Here is a 17,664-nt window from a genome sequence, read left to right on the forward strand (position 1 = left end):
ATTTAATTCGCAATATACCCGATTTAAATGTTTTAATATATTGGTCCCTTGTTCAGAATTATCGGAAAAAACACACCCTGTTCTAGCCGTTACACAATTTCTTCGCCGATACCTATTCCATTCAGTCTGTAAGCCCTCAGCGTGAAATGTTATCATGCCCACCTGTGCTCATTACGACTAATTAAACCCTTAATAATAACTTGTCACAATTAAAAAATATAGTTCAAACAATGGTATCATTTCTGGAAGGACACAGTTGTGGGGCACTCGTGTTTCAAAATGCGGATATGGGTGGTATTGATATGTATTGTGGGGGTGAGAGGAGAGGATTTTCCTTCGTTGATAACAGCAAATGCTTCTATTGGTAAGAGTAGACTGTACTTACAGTGTATTCCATGACCTAGCTTCTTAGTTAAGGGCAGTTTAGATTTAAAGTGCCTGATCATGTACCTATTCAGGAACTGAAACTGGGTTTCAGGGTCAGTTGGGTTTAGGTACCCACAAAATAGCGGATAGATCAGAGCTCTCATGGTAAAACAAATTGGCCTAAACTCTAGGCCGTAGAGGGAACGACACTTTTGAATAAGCGGCATTTCTAACTATCACTTTGATATACCTAGATCATTACAATACAATACAATACAATCATTTATTAATAAAATTAAAATTTTACACGTCATAGTAATTTACAAAAAACAGAAAATAACGAACTTTATCAATATATTGAAAATTACGGGTCAAATTTTACTAAGGCTATTTACAGTGATAACGGCTAATCTTTTAGAGATACTGACTCATCCACATATTAATGTTTGGTAAATTCTACTGCCCTAAACTTTGTCGTCATCAAGTTACATCAAGTTGTAGTAGTAGTAGTAAATCACTTTATTGTACAAAACAAAAATTGTTAACATGAAATTCATATAAATTTAGGTACAAAGGCGAGCTTATCCATATAAGGGATCTCTTCCAGCTAACCTCTTGTCTGTTTATAAATGGTAAATTAAGCAGTAGGTAACTTTTTCTATACACTGCAGCGGTGGTGCTAGACCGGCAGTACCTCGGCGAGCAATATCAACCGCTTCTGGACGCGTTAAAAGACTACATCAAGGAGCTGGCAAGAGTGGAGCTGAAGCACGGGGGTGTCGTTGTGCATTACTACTCTTGGAGCACTATCAGTCTCAAGAAAGGTAAGTTAATTATTAGATAAGCCAGGTATGCACAAAAGTTCTGAATACGCTGAGAAAGCGGGAAAGTGAATCAAGGCATGGGGACAAGCAGGCATGCAAGGTAGCTAGTAGTTAGGCAGCCGAGTTTTATTTTGATGATGTACATTTTTTAAAGCCAAGCCAAGGAATATAATAGGAGCAAAAAAATTCGTAAACGATACTTTCCTCTTATGTATTAGCCTGAAGTATCGATCATTGACAATGATGCCTTGGTCTCCAGGGTTCATAGCAGTCTTCAGCATAGCGTCGTGCGAAGACACTTGGTCTCTCTTCTCCCGGACAGAGGAAGAAGAATTGCTGTTCTTCGCATTGACAGAGGTCGACTGTCCGCGCTTGCCACCGGACTCCGCCATCACGGTCACGTATACAGGTCAACATCTTGCATCTCTTTCAAGTATACAAGTCTCTAATATCACATCACGGTCAACATTTGTTTAATTCTTTATTCAGGTCCCGGACAGGAGTTACCTCAGCTGCTGCTCGATTTGAGGACTACGAGAGCTTTTAATTGGAAGTCCGCTGTGATTTTGCATGATGATACTTTGAGTAAGTGTTACACAAAGGCCATTTTGTTCGTTTATGGAATCCTTAAGTAAATCGAAAACGAAGGAAAGACCTTTCAATATTCCTCATAGGTACTTGGCAACTGGGGTGGGTGACCTCTAAGTTACCTGTACACACTAACACCATATTAACATTTAGGCTAGATTATGCTTGCTAATTTTGAATGCTGAGGACATTGGTTAAAAATGTTAAAATTCAGCCTGGTGCGCGAGCGGTCCATGTTTTTCATAGCCTAAGTAGGTCATTTTTGTTTAGCAGGTATGTGACATCATCAGTATTATATTCTTTAGATCATCTATATTTTTTAAGCTTTAAAAACTTCTTCTAGATCGTGATATGGTATCCCGAGTGGTGCAGTCACTGACATCTCAGATCGACGACGAAAACATCCCGAGTACATCCGTCACAGTTTTCAAGATGAAACATGAGATTAACGAGTACTTAAGACGAAAAGAGATGCAAAGAGTTTTGTCGAAGTTGCCTGTGAAACATATAGGTAAGTTCCAACTTTACCTGTATCAGTATGGCCATCCATCACAACCTTATCAATTGTTGAGGAATGAGTGAGACCAAACTTAGAATTATTAACGCCTCTCCACTCCCTCCTTTCAATCTCGATGAAAAGTGTATATAAGATCCGGCGATTTCGGATCCATAATCAGGCAGTTCCATACTAGTTTGATCCAGATTGCGAGAGCCGAGAGCCCTCCATTAAAAAACAATAGCCTCCCTTAAGCAACACATTTCAACGTGAGCTTCAACACATTGGCAGAGTCGTCTTAATTTTAAGTGAGCTTATACTTTAGTCTTGTTTTTTATAAAAATGTATTTGTATTTATTAATATGGGAAGATACTTATCTTAAGAGAAAAAAATACACCATCCCATCCATCCACCCATATTGTATCTTATGTCAAGTTTTCTGACCAGACTCTTCATTACCATATTGTCAATTTTATACTTTCAGGTGAAAATTTCATAGCAATAGTGACATCCGACGTGATGTCAACTATGGCGGAAACGGCTCGGGACCTGTTGATGTCGAACACGCAGGCGCAGTGGCTTTACGTGATCTCCGACACCAGCATCCGCAACTCCAATCTTTCCAGCCTCGTCAACGAGCTGTACGAGGGCGAGAACATCGCCTACATTTACAATATCACTGACGATAGAGAAGATTGCAAGGTGAAGTCCACGCTTTCAGGCTGTAGGCTGTTGTAGGCACTATAGAACCCAAGACTTTACAAAGGTTCATGACTGTAAGACTAAAGCCTTTACTTAAAATTGTAAAGTTAAATCTTTAAGCTCAGGACCAAGATTCAAGCCTTTTAAACTTGTTAGACCCAAGACTTATGGCTAAAAAAGGCTAACCTTTAAAAACAAAATTAAATCTCATGAATGTTACAAGCTGGTTACAAGCAAGAGTGTAATGGCTCCTCTACACGATGAGCCATCACACTGGCCCACTAAAATGCAGCGTGTAGAGAGGGTAGTGGTGTCGGATGGCTTATGGCGCGGCGGGATGGCGATGGGATGGCCACATCAAAGGTAGTGGGCCAGCGATGGTGCGTATGTATCTACACGTGACCCATTCCATAGTTCGTGCTCTCAACTGGCCATCTCGCTGGTCCAACGCTGGGCCATCGTGTAGAGGAGCCATAAAGTATTACAGTAATTTAAACTAATTTGTTTTAGAACGGGCTAATGTGCTACTCCGAAGAGATGATGAACGCGTTCATCTCAGCTTTGGACTCGGCTGTTCAGGACGAGTTTGACGTGGCGGCCCAGGTTTCTGACGAGGAGTGGGAAGCCATTAGACCCACGAAGATACAGAGGAGGGATACGCTGTTAAAGCACATGCAGGTACAGTAGGCATCAGATATAATTGGAGCAGTCGAAATGCTCAAAAATATCTGAACACACACTGTAACGACTTTACAATAGCAATTTGTGAGCACCTTGGCTGCTCTGATTTATCCGATGGTGACTGTACCATCGTCCATATACTTTTAACAATTTGTGAACCTTATTTACAAAAACACAAGGTTCACCGATGGGTAGGTAAGATTGTTTGCTGTTTGTATGAACGCGTTTATCAAGGAAATTGTGACGATGAAATTAGAAAAATATGAATCGCGGCATCTTAGTTTATAAAATAAAGTCTCTGAGGTGCAAAATTGATATCAGAACGCATGAGTTAGGTAAGGCTAAATATTAAGTTCCTAGCCTCCAAGCAAAGTTAGGAGCCATGCCATGAGGCTTAAGATGTAGGACGCAAGCCTTTAAAGCTCAAGCCCATAAACCTTAAGTCTTTAAGGTTTAAGTCTGTATAACTCAAGTTTTAAGACTCGGACCTACCTGTCACTAATGAAATGACTTGTGGCTAGTGCTAGATGTAGTCTATAAATAACGAGTCTAAAGTGTATTTTACGCTAGAGAGACCAAGTCGAGAAAGATCTACGCGCCCTGCAAGCAGAAAACTGAGAGGAGATCGCACAAAACAGAGCGTGTTGGCGCCAACTCGTATCGGAGGCCAAGACTCACTTCGGGTCGCTTAGCCAGCGGAGTTAGTTACTTAGTTAAAGTGTATTTTTCATAACAGCAACATATCGCGGTAAACAGCGCATGCGGCAACTGCTCGACCTGGCGAGCCATGGCGGCCAACACCTGGGGTTCCACTTACGGTGGTTATGTGCAAGACAACGAGGCGGCTCCTGATAACGACACAAACGGAGCTATACAGAAGATAGAACTATTGCAGGTTAGGTTACGATGGCTTCTAAATTCAGCCTAATCTTAACAATTGCTTATGCAAAAGAAAACTAAACCTTATTAAGATAATTCCGGTAAACTAGTCTCTTATTTAGGTACTTGTTTTTATTGTAGCCCGATACTAAATAGAAAATCTTCGCAACCATTAACCATAAGGTATAAGTACCTAATTATCGCTGAACATAGGTACTCGTGGGACAAATCGGTAGATCTCAAGATATCCCCATATCCCGACGATTGACTTTCGTTTCTTTGTACAGGCGGCCTATCGCTACAATCGCTATCGCTTCGCCATCGAATCGCTTTGTGTCTCTCTATTACTCTTCCATATTAGTGTGACAGTGACAGTTGCGTTTCGTTCGCTACGGAGCGTTAGCGATTGGCATGTTGTCTACGGGGCCTGGGCGCCTAGATGACAAACCCCAGTCCAAACTTAAATAATGTGTATATAAAAATTGTCACGTGACTTTTCGTACCATGTCATCCTGATAAATTTTTAGGGTTCCGTACCCAAAGGGTATAAAAACGAGACCCTATTACTAAGACTCCACTGCAGTCCGTCTGTCTTTCACCAGGCTGTATCTCATGAACCGTGATAGCTAGACAGTTGAAATTTTCACAGATGATGTATTTCTGTTGCCGCTATAACAATAATTACTAAAACCAGAATAAAATAAATATTTAAGTGGGGTTCCCATGCAACAAACGTGATATTTTTGCTGTTTTTTGCGCAATGGTACGGAACCCTTCGTGCGCGAGTCCGACTCGCACTTGGCCGGTTTTTACTCTTCGTTTGGCGTGTATCGATTGTACGGTGGAGTAAATTGATAAGTATGTAAGAACCAAATTAACTTGAACCGCAAATCTATTGTCGTCATGGCTAGGCCCCCTTAATGCGATATCGTGTATATTTCGAGATGGTAATTTGCTTTAGGTCGCGTACTGGCGCCCTAGCGACGGCCTGCGATTCACAGACTTCCTGTTCCCTCACATCGTCCACGGCTTCAGAGGGAAAGTGTTGCCGATCATCACTTATAACGTAAGATGATGAGTGATGACTGCTCTATATTATTATCATTAAATTAAAATATTTTTGTAATTAAATCATCGCCTCGAGTGACACTTGAACTCATCATCGAAGTTCTAGAGATCATCAGCCCTACAGCTAAGCTATCGAGACTTGCCCGTCTGCGGCTTATAGTTATTTCCTCAATATACTTATTTTTATACATGCCTAATGACATCTACCTTAAGAGTACCGTAAAATGGGGTGAGTAGGAGCAAAACTGACATTCAAACTTCGATAACATTTTATTTTTACATATGCAAACTGAATGGTGTATATAATACCTAAGTGTTCCGGACGTTTGTATTTTAGTTTTTATTTTATTTTGTGTAGTTCCATTTCATAACTTTGACGATAAACAGGAAAAACCACCTCACCCCGTAGTCCCTCGTAATTGGGGTGAGATGGGTTTTCATACAAAGGTGATTTTGGAAGATTGTTGGATCGTTTTTTTAATATTATGAGTATTAGTATAGCTCCATTTTAAATTGGTATACATTATTTTTGTAGCAGTAGCCCTAAAAACCTATCTCAGCCCCCTTTCAAACCTTCTCTCCCCATTCATAACCCAACTCTCCCCGCGAAACCTACTCACCCCATTTTACGGTACCACACAACCTTAACGGCACGATGGGGTATCATTTATTCATTTATAACAATACTAAATTAAGTTAGTACCTACACAGCGGTGTAGTCCTACGAAATCCCAATTTCTGAAATACAGGAAAAAAACTATGGCGACTTTGTTTTCCAGAGAGGTTTTTCTCTTTCTATATTTATCGATTCATGTTCTTCTTAATTTTTCCGCCAGAATCCTCCGTGGACGATTTTAAAGGCCAACGAGTCGGGCTCCATCTCCAGCTACAGTGGCCTCATATTCGACATCGTCGACCAGCTGGCTAAGAATAAGAATTTTACGTAAGTAGGGAATTTTACTTAAGGGTCTCCGGCAAGCTCGGTTCTCCATACAAACGTAGTTCCGCTCTCATTTTAAAACGACTAGCTAGATTGCTCTGAAACTTTGTACTTACAATAGGATAAGGTATATCTATGTCTGTAATTAGTTTATGTAGCTTCAGATATTTTTTTATACCATCATAATCGTCATCATCGTAACTCTTAAGAGCCTGGCTCTTATCGGTGGAGTAACCGCCACTCCGTTCTTCTTTCTGCCACTGTTTTGAGCTCCTGATTGTTTATATCATAGTTAAAAAAATACAGCGAATTTATGTTTTTCATACAAAACTTGTTTTTGTTTTATTTCGTTTGCTTTATAAACGGGAGCTATATAAAGTAATTACAGACCTAGATATACGTCATACCATTGCATGTGCAAAGTTTCGTTACCATCCAACACGTAGTTTTAAAATGCGAGCGGAACTACGTTTGTATGGGAACTCGCCGGGAGCTTGCCGGGGACTCATCTGCCCAAAAATCATAAAAAAGGTACCTAAGAAGTCCAAGAGGTCGATGTTAATTTAACAATTTATTATGGTTTGAAACTGGTTTTGATACGACTTGAAGATTGTCTTGGTGATTGGCGCGCATCTCACGCACGACTTTCACTTTCACTTCATTTCTCATGCACCAATCAGCGTGACCGATCTTCATGGTCGTATCTAAATAAGATCGAAACCGTAACATTGATAAATTAGAATCGGGCTCCAAGAAATTGTAAGGGAGTCTCGGTTACTCCACGGGCCCCCGCCACGCTCAGTGCAAACCCCGCCGCTACCTCAATATGAAATTCCTTAGAATTCGCAACAATCTGAGGTATATGAATTAAAATGAATATGGACACCGGAAATATAATAAAAAAATATTTTCTCTTTCAGGCTGAAACTTATATTTCCAGGGGATTTGAAGGACGTTTTATCTAACAAAACTGTGACTGACGTGAGTTTTTTGGATTTCTACTAGTAATTAGTTCAACAGGAAAGGCCGGCCACTGAAACGATTTCATTCAAATATAAAGAGATGAAAATGGACGTAATTACCTTTAAATTATGCACTATGTATGTACAAATAAATACTCGTGATTTTTCGTTTTACTTCCATTTCGGCTTAACCATACAGTGATCGGGCTGCTTAGGGTTCATCCATTAATTACGTCACACGAATTTCGAGGTTTTTTGACCCCCTCCCCCTCCTTGTCACACTTGGTCACATTTGGCAAACCCCACCCCCCCCTGGTGTGACGTCACATTTTTTCAATGAAATCGGCAAATCGAATATATTTATTAGTAGTTTTATAACCCAAAACAGATTAGGAAAGAAAATTAAACGATTAAAAACTTGTTATTTGACTGTCCAGTGAATAAAACAATTTAAATAAGTTATTGTGACGTCAAAAGTTTGTGATTCCCTCCCTAACTTAACGTGTGATGTAATTAATGGATGACCCCTTAGCACTGTACCGATATGCGTTGATAGGTACATTCCGATCTGAACAATGGTGTAATTTTTTAAATTAACGAGTTATTAAATGTATGCAATAGTTTCTTAATTAAGGGCCGATTTTTCAGTTACCATAACTATTCCAACAAATTTAATTATGAGAATGGCACATGAGAATAGTGTTATCAATGGAATAAATCCTATCCATCGTTTAACTGGGGATTGAAAAATCGGCTTCTACTTACTCTGTGATTAAATAAACAATAAAAATATTCTTTATTATCCTAGTAGTAAAGCAAGAACTGCACTTGCATCTTCAGCCAATCTATTGATTTTCTTTCCAGAAAGGCTTATTACCTAACTTACACGCTAGAATACACTTGGAGTATTTCTTGCGACTTGCGACAGCTTTTGTTCTGAAAATACCGCATTGCTGCAAGAATGTGGTTGCCTTTTTAACACTGCATTTTTGTTTTAAACGAGTGCACGGCGCGGCGTTGGATTTTGTCCGATTTAGCCCAGCTGCAGTCACTTAGGTATCTAAAAGTTACACAGCCATCGCTTGCCCGTTTGTTTAAGTATTAATTAAGGCAAACTAGCCTACTCGTATTGTAGGCACCAGACTATTAGTGGACATCTTCAACCTTATCCTCAATGCAGCAGTCTGTTGTTGAAGTCGGTGCTCTTTTTGGTGCCAAGCATTACGTGGCTTACCCTATTTCGAGCATAGGAATTTATAACCCCGTCATTTTAAAGCGACAACTTGTTAAAAACTTATATTGACCATGTAGGTATAGTATGAATTTTCTCAGATGATTTTTTCGGGCTCGGGCCCTAATCTGTTAAACAAAAGCCTTTGTTTCTTTTAAGAGCGGTCTTCAGCACGTGCCAAAGCAACCATGTCGTTTAAAAATCAACTATCATGATAGTATTAAGGTTCAAGTTTATGTGACATCTCATTCAGAGAACAATCAGGGTGGGTTTTTCTTTGGAGATAACAAAACGTGTTAATTTCCAAATGGGCTGTTTTATGAATTTAAACCGTAACTCCGCGATTTTACTTTACATTAATCTTGTTAGTTATTCTTGAAACGTATTAAATCGCGTTTATCACGTGACAAAGTTAAAATTAATTTAGCTGTCGATTTCAGGACATGTACAGTCAAAGTGCTAAGTTGACGATGATGGCCGTTGCGAGGAAGCAAGCCGCTTTTGCCGCCGCTGCATTCACAGTGTTGTCCGACAGGAATCCTGGTAGCAAACCATTTATATATGACTTTTCTACTCGTCTACCTTTGAATGAGAGTGAGTGTCATAAATTAAACTAACTAACATATGAACTAACAAATCAAGTATAACATTTTATTGTTAGTTTATATGACTTTTCTAACTGATATTCATTATTCATTATGCAAGGATTTTGGTGGATTCATTCTAGGATATATCCCTACTTAAATCGTCGGCAATTGTAAGCTGACTTCATTTTTTTGGGTTAGTTTGAAGTTTATTTATAGTGATGATGTTTAGACCGTAAAATTTAAGTTATATTTCCCACAAAAAATCACGAATCAGGGTTACATTATGTAAATTAAAAATTTAGCTCAAGAGAACCATACAAATGAAATGGATTAAATAACTGTAAAGACGGTTCCGATTGCTATAATATACCTGTTTTGTATAATATAGAAAAAAATCATTACAATTATTATAATAATACTGTCCAATAGCCAGGTATACCTTATAAAGCGACTTTAGCGCCCGACCAATAAAGCTTATATACCACCCGCTGCTTGATTTAACACTCACTCCAATCTTTCTTCATAAAAATACTGTGATATATGATCCAAGAGATCTATGTAATGTATTATGTATGTATGTATGTATGTATGTATGTATGTATGTATGTATGTATGTATGTATGTATGTATGTATGTATGTATGTATGTATGTAAACACTTTATTGCACATAAGACACACACAGACAGACACAGACACAGACAGAGACAGAGACAGGTTAAGATATACAATTAAACAGAAAGTATACAATGTACAAAGGCGAGCTTATCCCTGTAAGGGATATCTTCCAGTCAACCTTTGAGCAACTGAGAGTAGACAATTAAAAATGACAGACAAACGAACACTATGTACAGAAAAGTGAAATTATGGTATTATATGCCCAGAAAAGCACATTGGAATTAAGAATTACGTAATTTTGTTTGAGGTTTTCAACATCGAACCAATTTGGTGTAGAAGGTACATTTAAGGACCTCCGCAGGTCAATCTGAATTCAAAAAAGGGTTCCTTAAGAGATTTCCATGTCCGTCAATCTATAGACAATCCTGCTCTGAATTTGGATATGTTCTGCGGTGACCCGTTTAAAAAGTGTAGGTCTACAAAAATATTCCTTTCACAGGTATAAACTACACGATTCCAGTGAGCACTCAGCCGTACGCGTTTATCATAGCGCGGCCGCGGGAGCTGAGTAGAGCCATGCTGTTCCTGCTGCCCTTCACTACTGACGTGAGTACTACAAAGCCATGGTATATTTTTCTATTTATCTATCAGCCATAAAGGCACACTGCTGAACATAGGCTTCCACATCGGTAGGCACAAAGTGCGGTCCTTCGTAGAGTTCGTAGACCGTATCCACCGGTTTCCAGAGATCCTTATGGGAGTTATGAGGTTGTCGGTTCTTTGATAAGTACTTTCCTGTGCATAGTCGCCACGCTAGACTTAGGTTGACGGCCTTCTTTTTCATCCTTCAGCTGCTTCACACATGTGTATGTAAGTAGTTCCGACCGAAATATCTATTCACGACATGAGAAATTCATGGTATTGAAGCCGAAGTGCTGGTACCAGTTGGAAACAACGCTAGCGGTTTTGCGCGTAGTAGGTATTATTTAGACTAAATAGGAAAAGTACTCGATCTTGAATATAAAATACAATAGGTACCTAATTGCATCGGCGATACATAGAAAATTTATTAGAATTTTGAAATTCTTTTAAATTTTTCATTGACAGTAAAAGCTGGTGTCGTGTCGTATCAGAAAGTTTAATTCTAAATTGACCGATGACGATGGTGATCTTGCAGACTTGGCTGTGTCTCGGCTTCGCAGTGATCTTGATGGGGCCCACTTTGTACATGGTTCACCGTCTTAGCCCCTACTACGAGGTCATGGGCGTCACGAGGCAAGGCGGCCTGGCTACCATACACAACTGCTTGTGGTATATCTATGGTGCTCTCTTGCAGCAAGGTAATGTCCTAACGTTCCTCGAGTTTAGACGAAAATGTAATAATTACAAAATAAATTACAATCACTCTCTTGGGTTTAAAATAAGTTTTTAATTAATTTGTAACTCGTGGACCTTCGTAAAATAACATCCCATATGAACGTGTGATAAAAACCTATTTCCGAGTAACGCATAATACGCTTTTGAAAATGCTGTTAACTTTGAATTGACAAAATATTAAAGAACGCTATCAATCTCGAATCTCGATGCCTCACTGAAATCGTTTATTTTATACTTTTAGTGCTTATTACATTAAGAAAAAGACATAAAAATGTAACAACAGAACAAAAACTAAATTTAACAAAATATAAATATGGCGCCCAACGTGGGGCCACTTCACTCCCTCACTGTACTTTTCTCATTTTAGAGACTCATTTTCTCTTCTTTAGGTGGTATGTATCTTCCTCGAGCAGACAGCGGCCGCCTTGTCGTTGGTACGTGGTGGCTGGTCGTTCTTGTGGTGGTTACCACTTACTCCGGCAATCTAGTGGCTTTCCTGACATTCCCTAAGCAGGAGGTAATCAATCATGGATAAAATGGTCTGACGCGGGCCTTCGACCGAGTTGATTAACATATTGCGCACACAACTTACGCAGACATATACCTATACAACAGCATTTTATAAAGACAAAAATTAAAATATAATTAAAAAATACGTTTAAAAACTAAATATAAATTAACGTCAGAATTTAAAGAAATTAGTCATGGGATGCGTAAGGATAGGTCACACTGTTATTTTTTATTTAAAGAAATTCCGATTCCATTTCAGGTGCCGGTCACCACCGTGGCGGAGCTGCTAGAGAATCGAGCTGTTTACACTTGGTCTATCAGCAGAGGCAGCTACTTGGAATTTGAGTTAAAGGTTCTAATTAATTTTCGACTGTACAAGGCTTTGATGGCACTTAGCTAATTTAAAAATTAGTTTTAAATATTGTTTTGTATCAAACAAGATTTTATATGTGATATTGTACCTATATATTGGCAGAGAAAATTTTTTGCTCCCTCAGTGGGCTCAGCAAGTCAGCATAGAGCAACGGGTAGTCTATCTCGCAGGCGAGATACTATCGCAGCATTCGCAGAGCTCCAGTGCTAAGCTAAATTTAACCTTCAAACTCCTCAAAGTAAAAAGTTTATCAAGGTTATTTTGAACAAGCAAATACTGCACAAAAATTGTCTGTGAATATCGTCAATTTACTTACCTATTTCCAAGTACCTTATAACTTAACTTATAATAAAAAATCCTGCCTTTCCAGAACTCGGACGAAACGAAGTATGTGTCACTTTTGAAGGGCGCCGATCTCACATCAGACACCTCTGGCCTCGAGGGGAATCTTGCTTCAGGTAACATCAGCTAAATAAAATAAATCACTACATAGTATAAAACAAAGTCGCTTCCTGCTGTCTGTCTGTCCCTATGTATGCTTAGATCTTTAAAAAAAAATCGTAATTGGCTGTCCAGAAGCAATAATATCCTTATTTCCAGGATCGCCATTGCTTTCCCGTGTGCGTAAGGACCGGCACGTAATCATCGACTGGAAACTGCGTCTCAGCTACCTGATGAGGGCTGAACATCTCGCCACTGACAAATGCGACTTCGCTATGAGTAAGATCCGAAATCTGTTCTAGACGTAGGTGTAGTAATTGTTGGGCGCAGGTATTCATCATCATCATCCTCCTAGCGTTTGTCCTGTACTATGAAAGGGTCCGCTTTCCTGCTTTTCTCCTTCCACTTCACTCTATCCTGGATATATACTTCAGTTTCCGGCCTGAAATTTAAATGCCTGTGGGTTAACAGGCATTTAAATTTTCGGCGATGACATTGCGCCATCGCTGCCTTGGTTTGCCCTTTGGTTTAGGTATTATACAATTTATACAGAAGTATAGATAGTGTATACCAACCAGTTTCTTTAAAAACAAGTTATCACTTAGCATCTTTTTGCATCCATTTGTCGATATTTAAGTTATTTTGTGTTCTGCAATTATTATACAGGTGCGGAAGAGTTCTTGGACGAGCAAGTGGCAATGATAGTTCCCGCCGGCAGCCCTTACTTACCTGTCTTCAATAAAGAGTAAGATCATGATTAAGTACTCTCATTTAAAATAGGAAGGTACATGTTAACAACGGCTAGAAAGGAAGATTATCAGGAAAGTTCTTATTTTCAAAAACAATTATCAATTTATAAAATTGAAACAAAAAAGCTACGTACCAACAATACATTTTCCCGGAATTAAAACTCTGTATTACGATAAGGCTATAATATGTATCTGGCTGTCTGCATTCCATCCAATACAAACAAAAGACGGTTTTAGGATAAATAGGCATTGGAATATCATATGCCCACAAAAAGATGCGGCATCATGAATCATCTACTCGCCTGCAAATTGGATATGTCTAAAAGAGAATGTGAATACCTACATCCTGAGCATTTTCACGGAGATTAGATTGAGTATCCAAGCTCGTACATTATATTTGTATAAGCGAGTAACAACGATGAATAATGTCTGGAACAACAAAAAACAAATACTCTCTTTTGTCGGTAATCACAATTTCGGAATCGGCTTTATGGTTATATTATATCCCGTTTCTTTTGTTCGTTTGAGGAAAAATTATTCAATTAATTTGACGTTGTGATGTGAAGATTCACGTCCGATCCCAGCGTCTAACTTTACTAAGCGTCTTCTTTATTTTGTTTTCTTATTATATTTTCTTCTTAATAAAACGTACTAGTACTTACCTAACATTTAGATAAAATTAAAAAATTATATCTGTTCAGAATAAACCGCATGCAGAAAGCGGGGCTCATTACCAAGTGGCTATCAGCGTACCTGCCAAAACGCGACCGCTGCTGGAAAACGTCCTCCGTCATGCAAGAGGTAGACAACCATACTGTCAACCTCAGAGATATGCAAGGCTCATTCTTCGTATTGTTCCTCGGTAAGCTGTTGTCTTTCTCCAGTGATTACTAAGAACGTGGTCAATACGGTCCATGCAAGAGGTAGAGAACCGCACAGTCAATCTCTACTACATTCAGGAATCATTCTTGGTACTGTTCCTCAATAAATGGTTGCTCCAGCGATTACTGATAGAAGAGCGTTGTCAATACGGTCATGGAGAAGGTAGATAACGCACAGTCAACCTCAGTTACATGCAGGGATCATTCTTCTTACTGTTTCTCGGTAAGTAGTTGTCTGCGTTACCATCGTCGGTCTTGGAGTTGGACTTGGCTACGAGATAATAAAGTTGAATAACGTTTTAAAATATGAGCTGTCTTACTTGGGGATTTTGAAGATATCAGAATTCTAATCCAAACAGAAGACTTTTTATTCCTTGACTATGGCAATTCATACTATGTACAATTTTCGATACGCAGGCAGCTTATGTACCCGCGTGGTTTCGATGTATGTCAATGAGTATGTTTTTAACGTTTAGGGGAGGTAGGGGAGCATTGGGCACTTTTTATTTAAGTCGTGATAAAAACGTAACATTTTAACATAATCCACTGTTTATTGCCTATATTAGTAGCACTTGTATTTGGCTTCAATTAGTACTAAGAACACTAAACTTATACGTGCTCGTATCTATAAGCAGTCCTAAAATTGCAAGAGACTTTTAAACCATGTCAAAAGTGCCCAAACCGTGGCAAGTGACCAATGTGTGGTCGGGTGGTTTGGGCACCTCGATGGGAGGCTTGGGCACTGTGTTAAATGCGTCTTTTTTAATTATATTACTTGAATATTAAGTAATATATATAACCATAAAACTTGCAATGAAATCGACCAGAAATTAACTGTTTTAAACTATTAGTACGGGGAATACGTTTACGGAACATAGTGGAGCAAAGATACCTCAAGATGATATATCATGCACTGGTGGAATCAAAACTTCGTTATAGTGTCAAGTGCGTGGGGAACAGCTATGAGTATAATATGAATAAAGCCTTTGTTATCCAAAAGCGAGCCATGAGGACTATAGTGCGTATTCCACAAACTGAGTCCTGCAAGGAATACTTCATAAACCTTAAATTACTAACTGTCCCGTGTCTGTACATCCTTCTGCTCCTCACTGACCTGGTCAAAAGTCTAAAGGAGTACGAGACTAATGAAGAGAGGGAGATACGAGTAAGTACTAGAAGGAAATACCTACACTGTAAACTGCAACCTGAACTTAATATAGTTGCGCAGAATTTCAGAGTGTGCAGCTCTACAACAAGCTTCCCAGTGAGTGGAGGAACATCGATAGCCTTGTCATCTTTAAAAATAAATTAAAAACACTGCTGCTGAAAGAGTGCTTCTATTCTATAGAGGAGTTCACGACCTACTTTAGTGATTTGTCTACGTAATGTTGGTAGTAATTAATTTAGATTAATTTAGGTAAATACGTCTGATATTGTTCTGCATGTTAGATTGTATAATTCTTAGATTTAAGGACCTAGATTTAAGGAACTTAGCATGTAATTATATTCAAATACAATTATATTGTTCATGAATAAATAAATACAAATACAATACAATAAAAACAGATACTAAAGATTTAGTACTCAATACTCAGTAATCTTTTTTAAGTAATAAAATGGATCTAAGATTCGATGTTACGTCCCAATTTACAACGTGGGCACCACCTCCCGACTGCCCAATGCTCCCCTACCTCCCCTACTGAGACTACTAAGAATGTTCTGCATTAGTATAGTATCTAATAACGTACGTAGTAACTAAACATTTACTCATTGACAATCCTTAGAATGAAAGTGTAATAGCTATTATAGCTAATGCGGTCGGTTATTTTAAGTTACTAGTTAAAATAATGTTCTATCTAATTTTAAAAGGCCTTATTGGCTATGCAAACGGCGACTATAAAACTAAGGTCGACGACTATGACACGTGTATTGGCGTAAACAACGAATGCAGGACCGACTGGTTACAAGAGACGTATGTATATTTATGTATATTATACTCATCCGAGTACACTTATTCTACTCATCTGGGTACCTTTATCCTCGTCATCTAAATTTATATATTCAAGTAAATGTTTATATTTACAGACGTATTTTAAGCTGGTGACGAACTTATTTATGAATGGTAAATTTAAATTAGACAAACGGTAGGCAGTAAGCACACTTTTTTTTCGCGAAAAACCAATACTAGTTTACAGTATAAATTCTACATTTGGTGCATCACCCACGCACCACGCACGACACGTGTTTGTGATTGAAAGCGAGCAAACTCACGAAATCAATACGTTTCTAATATAATTTATGCAACTTAACACACGTTTATGAATATTCAATTCAATTAATTCAATTATTTATTTAATTCGAATCATTTTGATCCATATAGTGTTAGTAAGTACAACAAAACTTAGAATGAAATAAGGTTATTCATACAGTTTTGTTGCTTACAGGGTTTTTCACTGCTTCGTCGGTTCTGCTGATGGAGTGGTTCTACTATAGAAGAAAGAGTCAGAAAGAGGATGGCGCTATCAAACCCTATGTGGAATAACATGACCTCTAGTATTTGTTCCGAAGTATTTGTTCGACAAAATATTACTGTACTCGTATAAATGGGGATAATTTTTATTTTTTATTTTTTGTTTATATTGAATAAATAGATTTATTTATAAAAGTGTTAAAATTATTTTGTAAATATTTGTGTAAAAGTTTGACCACTTCGATGGCGTTTCATTTTTCCTGACTTAGATTAGGTTAGATATCTAAGCGGCAGAAAGTAGGGAATTGTTAAAAATGTGCGTAAACCCGCATAGAATCAAAGGTTTCAACGTTCCATATGAATGGCTTTTGTTCCCTAGCCGATTTCGTCACAGTCCTTTCGGCTTTCGAGCATACAAATTGTGTGTTCAGTGCCCCATAATAAATAAATCTTCATTAGATAGCCTTTTATAGTTGATGGATTTATGCTCTAAAACCAACAGGTTATGGGCCCAGCACACTTCTACTACCTACGCAAAAGGGAAAATATTAAATGATCAAAGTAAAGGTGCATCCACAACGCAGTGGAGCAAGTGGAGCAACGATGAGAAACGCGGTAACATTAGGTAACTTACCTAGTTACTTATTGTTGCACCGTTGCTTCACAAAACGTAACTGGCGGTGTGGATGCACCTTAAGGCCGTTCCATCGGTTTGCCGCTGTCTTTGTCACATTTCGCAAGAAATAACGGGAAAGAACGTGCGCGCCAAGTGTCAATTTTGATCGAATTTTGTCGGTTTTTATTTATTTTAAAAACGTTACCTTACAATATCGAAATTCTAAAGCTATGAAATTACTATTTACGTTAAGATTGTTTTTTCTTCATTTTTTGTTTATAGTATCACATAATAAATAACCGAGTA

General features: G+C 38.4%; 2 protein-coding genes across 2 annotated transcripts in view; both read left to right on the plus strand.

The window, feature by feature from the left end:
* Positions 1–17,664, plus strand: part of LOC134744681 (transmembrane emp24 domain-containing protein eca) — a 351,400-nt gene that overhangs the window by 8,688 nt on the left and 325,048 nt on the right. The window lies entirely within an intron of this gene.
* Positions 113–16,823, plus strand: LOC134744549 (ionotropic receptor 93a). The gene is made up of 21 exons (XM_063678373.1): positions 113–364; positions 1,038–1,190; positions 1,450–1,599; positions 1,680–1,775; positions 2,122–2,289; positions 2,760–2,977; positions 3,488–3,655; positions 4,395–4,553; positions 5,499–5,603; positions 6,442–6,548; positions 7,466–7,526; positions 9,179–9,281; positions 10,441–10,547; positions 11,119–11,281; positions 11,708–11,835; positions 12,088–12,180; positions 12,572–12,659; positions 12,802–12,921; positions 13,309–13,387; positions 14,093–14,253; positions 16,717–16,823. The coding sequence occupies exons 1-21, from the start codon at positions 280–282 to the stop codon at positions 16,812–16,814; spliced, it is 2,610 nt and encodes an 869-aa protein (XP_063534443.1). The 5' UTR covers positions 113–279; the 3' UTR covers positions 16,815–16,823.

The sequence above is a fragment of the Cydia strobilella genome, chromosome 10 (genome assembly GCF_947568885.1).
Source record: "Cydia strobilella chromosome 10, ilCydStro3.1, whole genome shotgun sequence".
Lineage (NCBI taxonomy): Eukaryota > Metazoa > Arthropoda > Insecta > Lepidoptera > Tortricidae > Cydia > Cydia strobilella.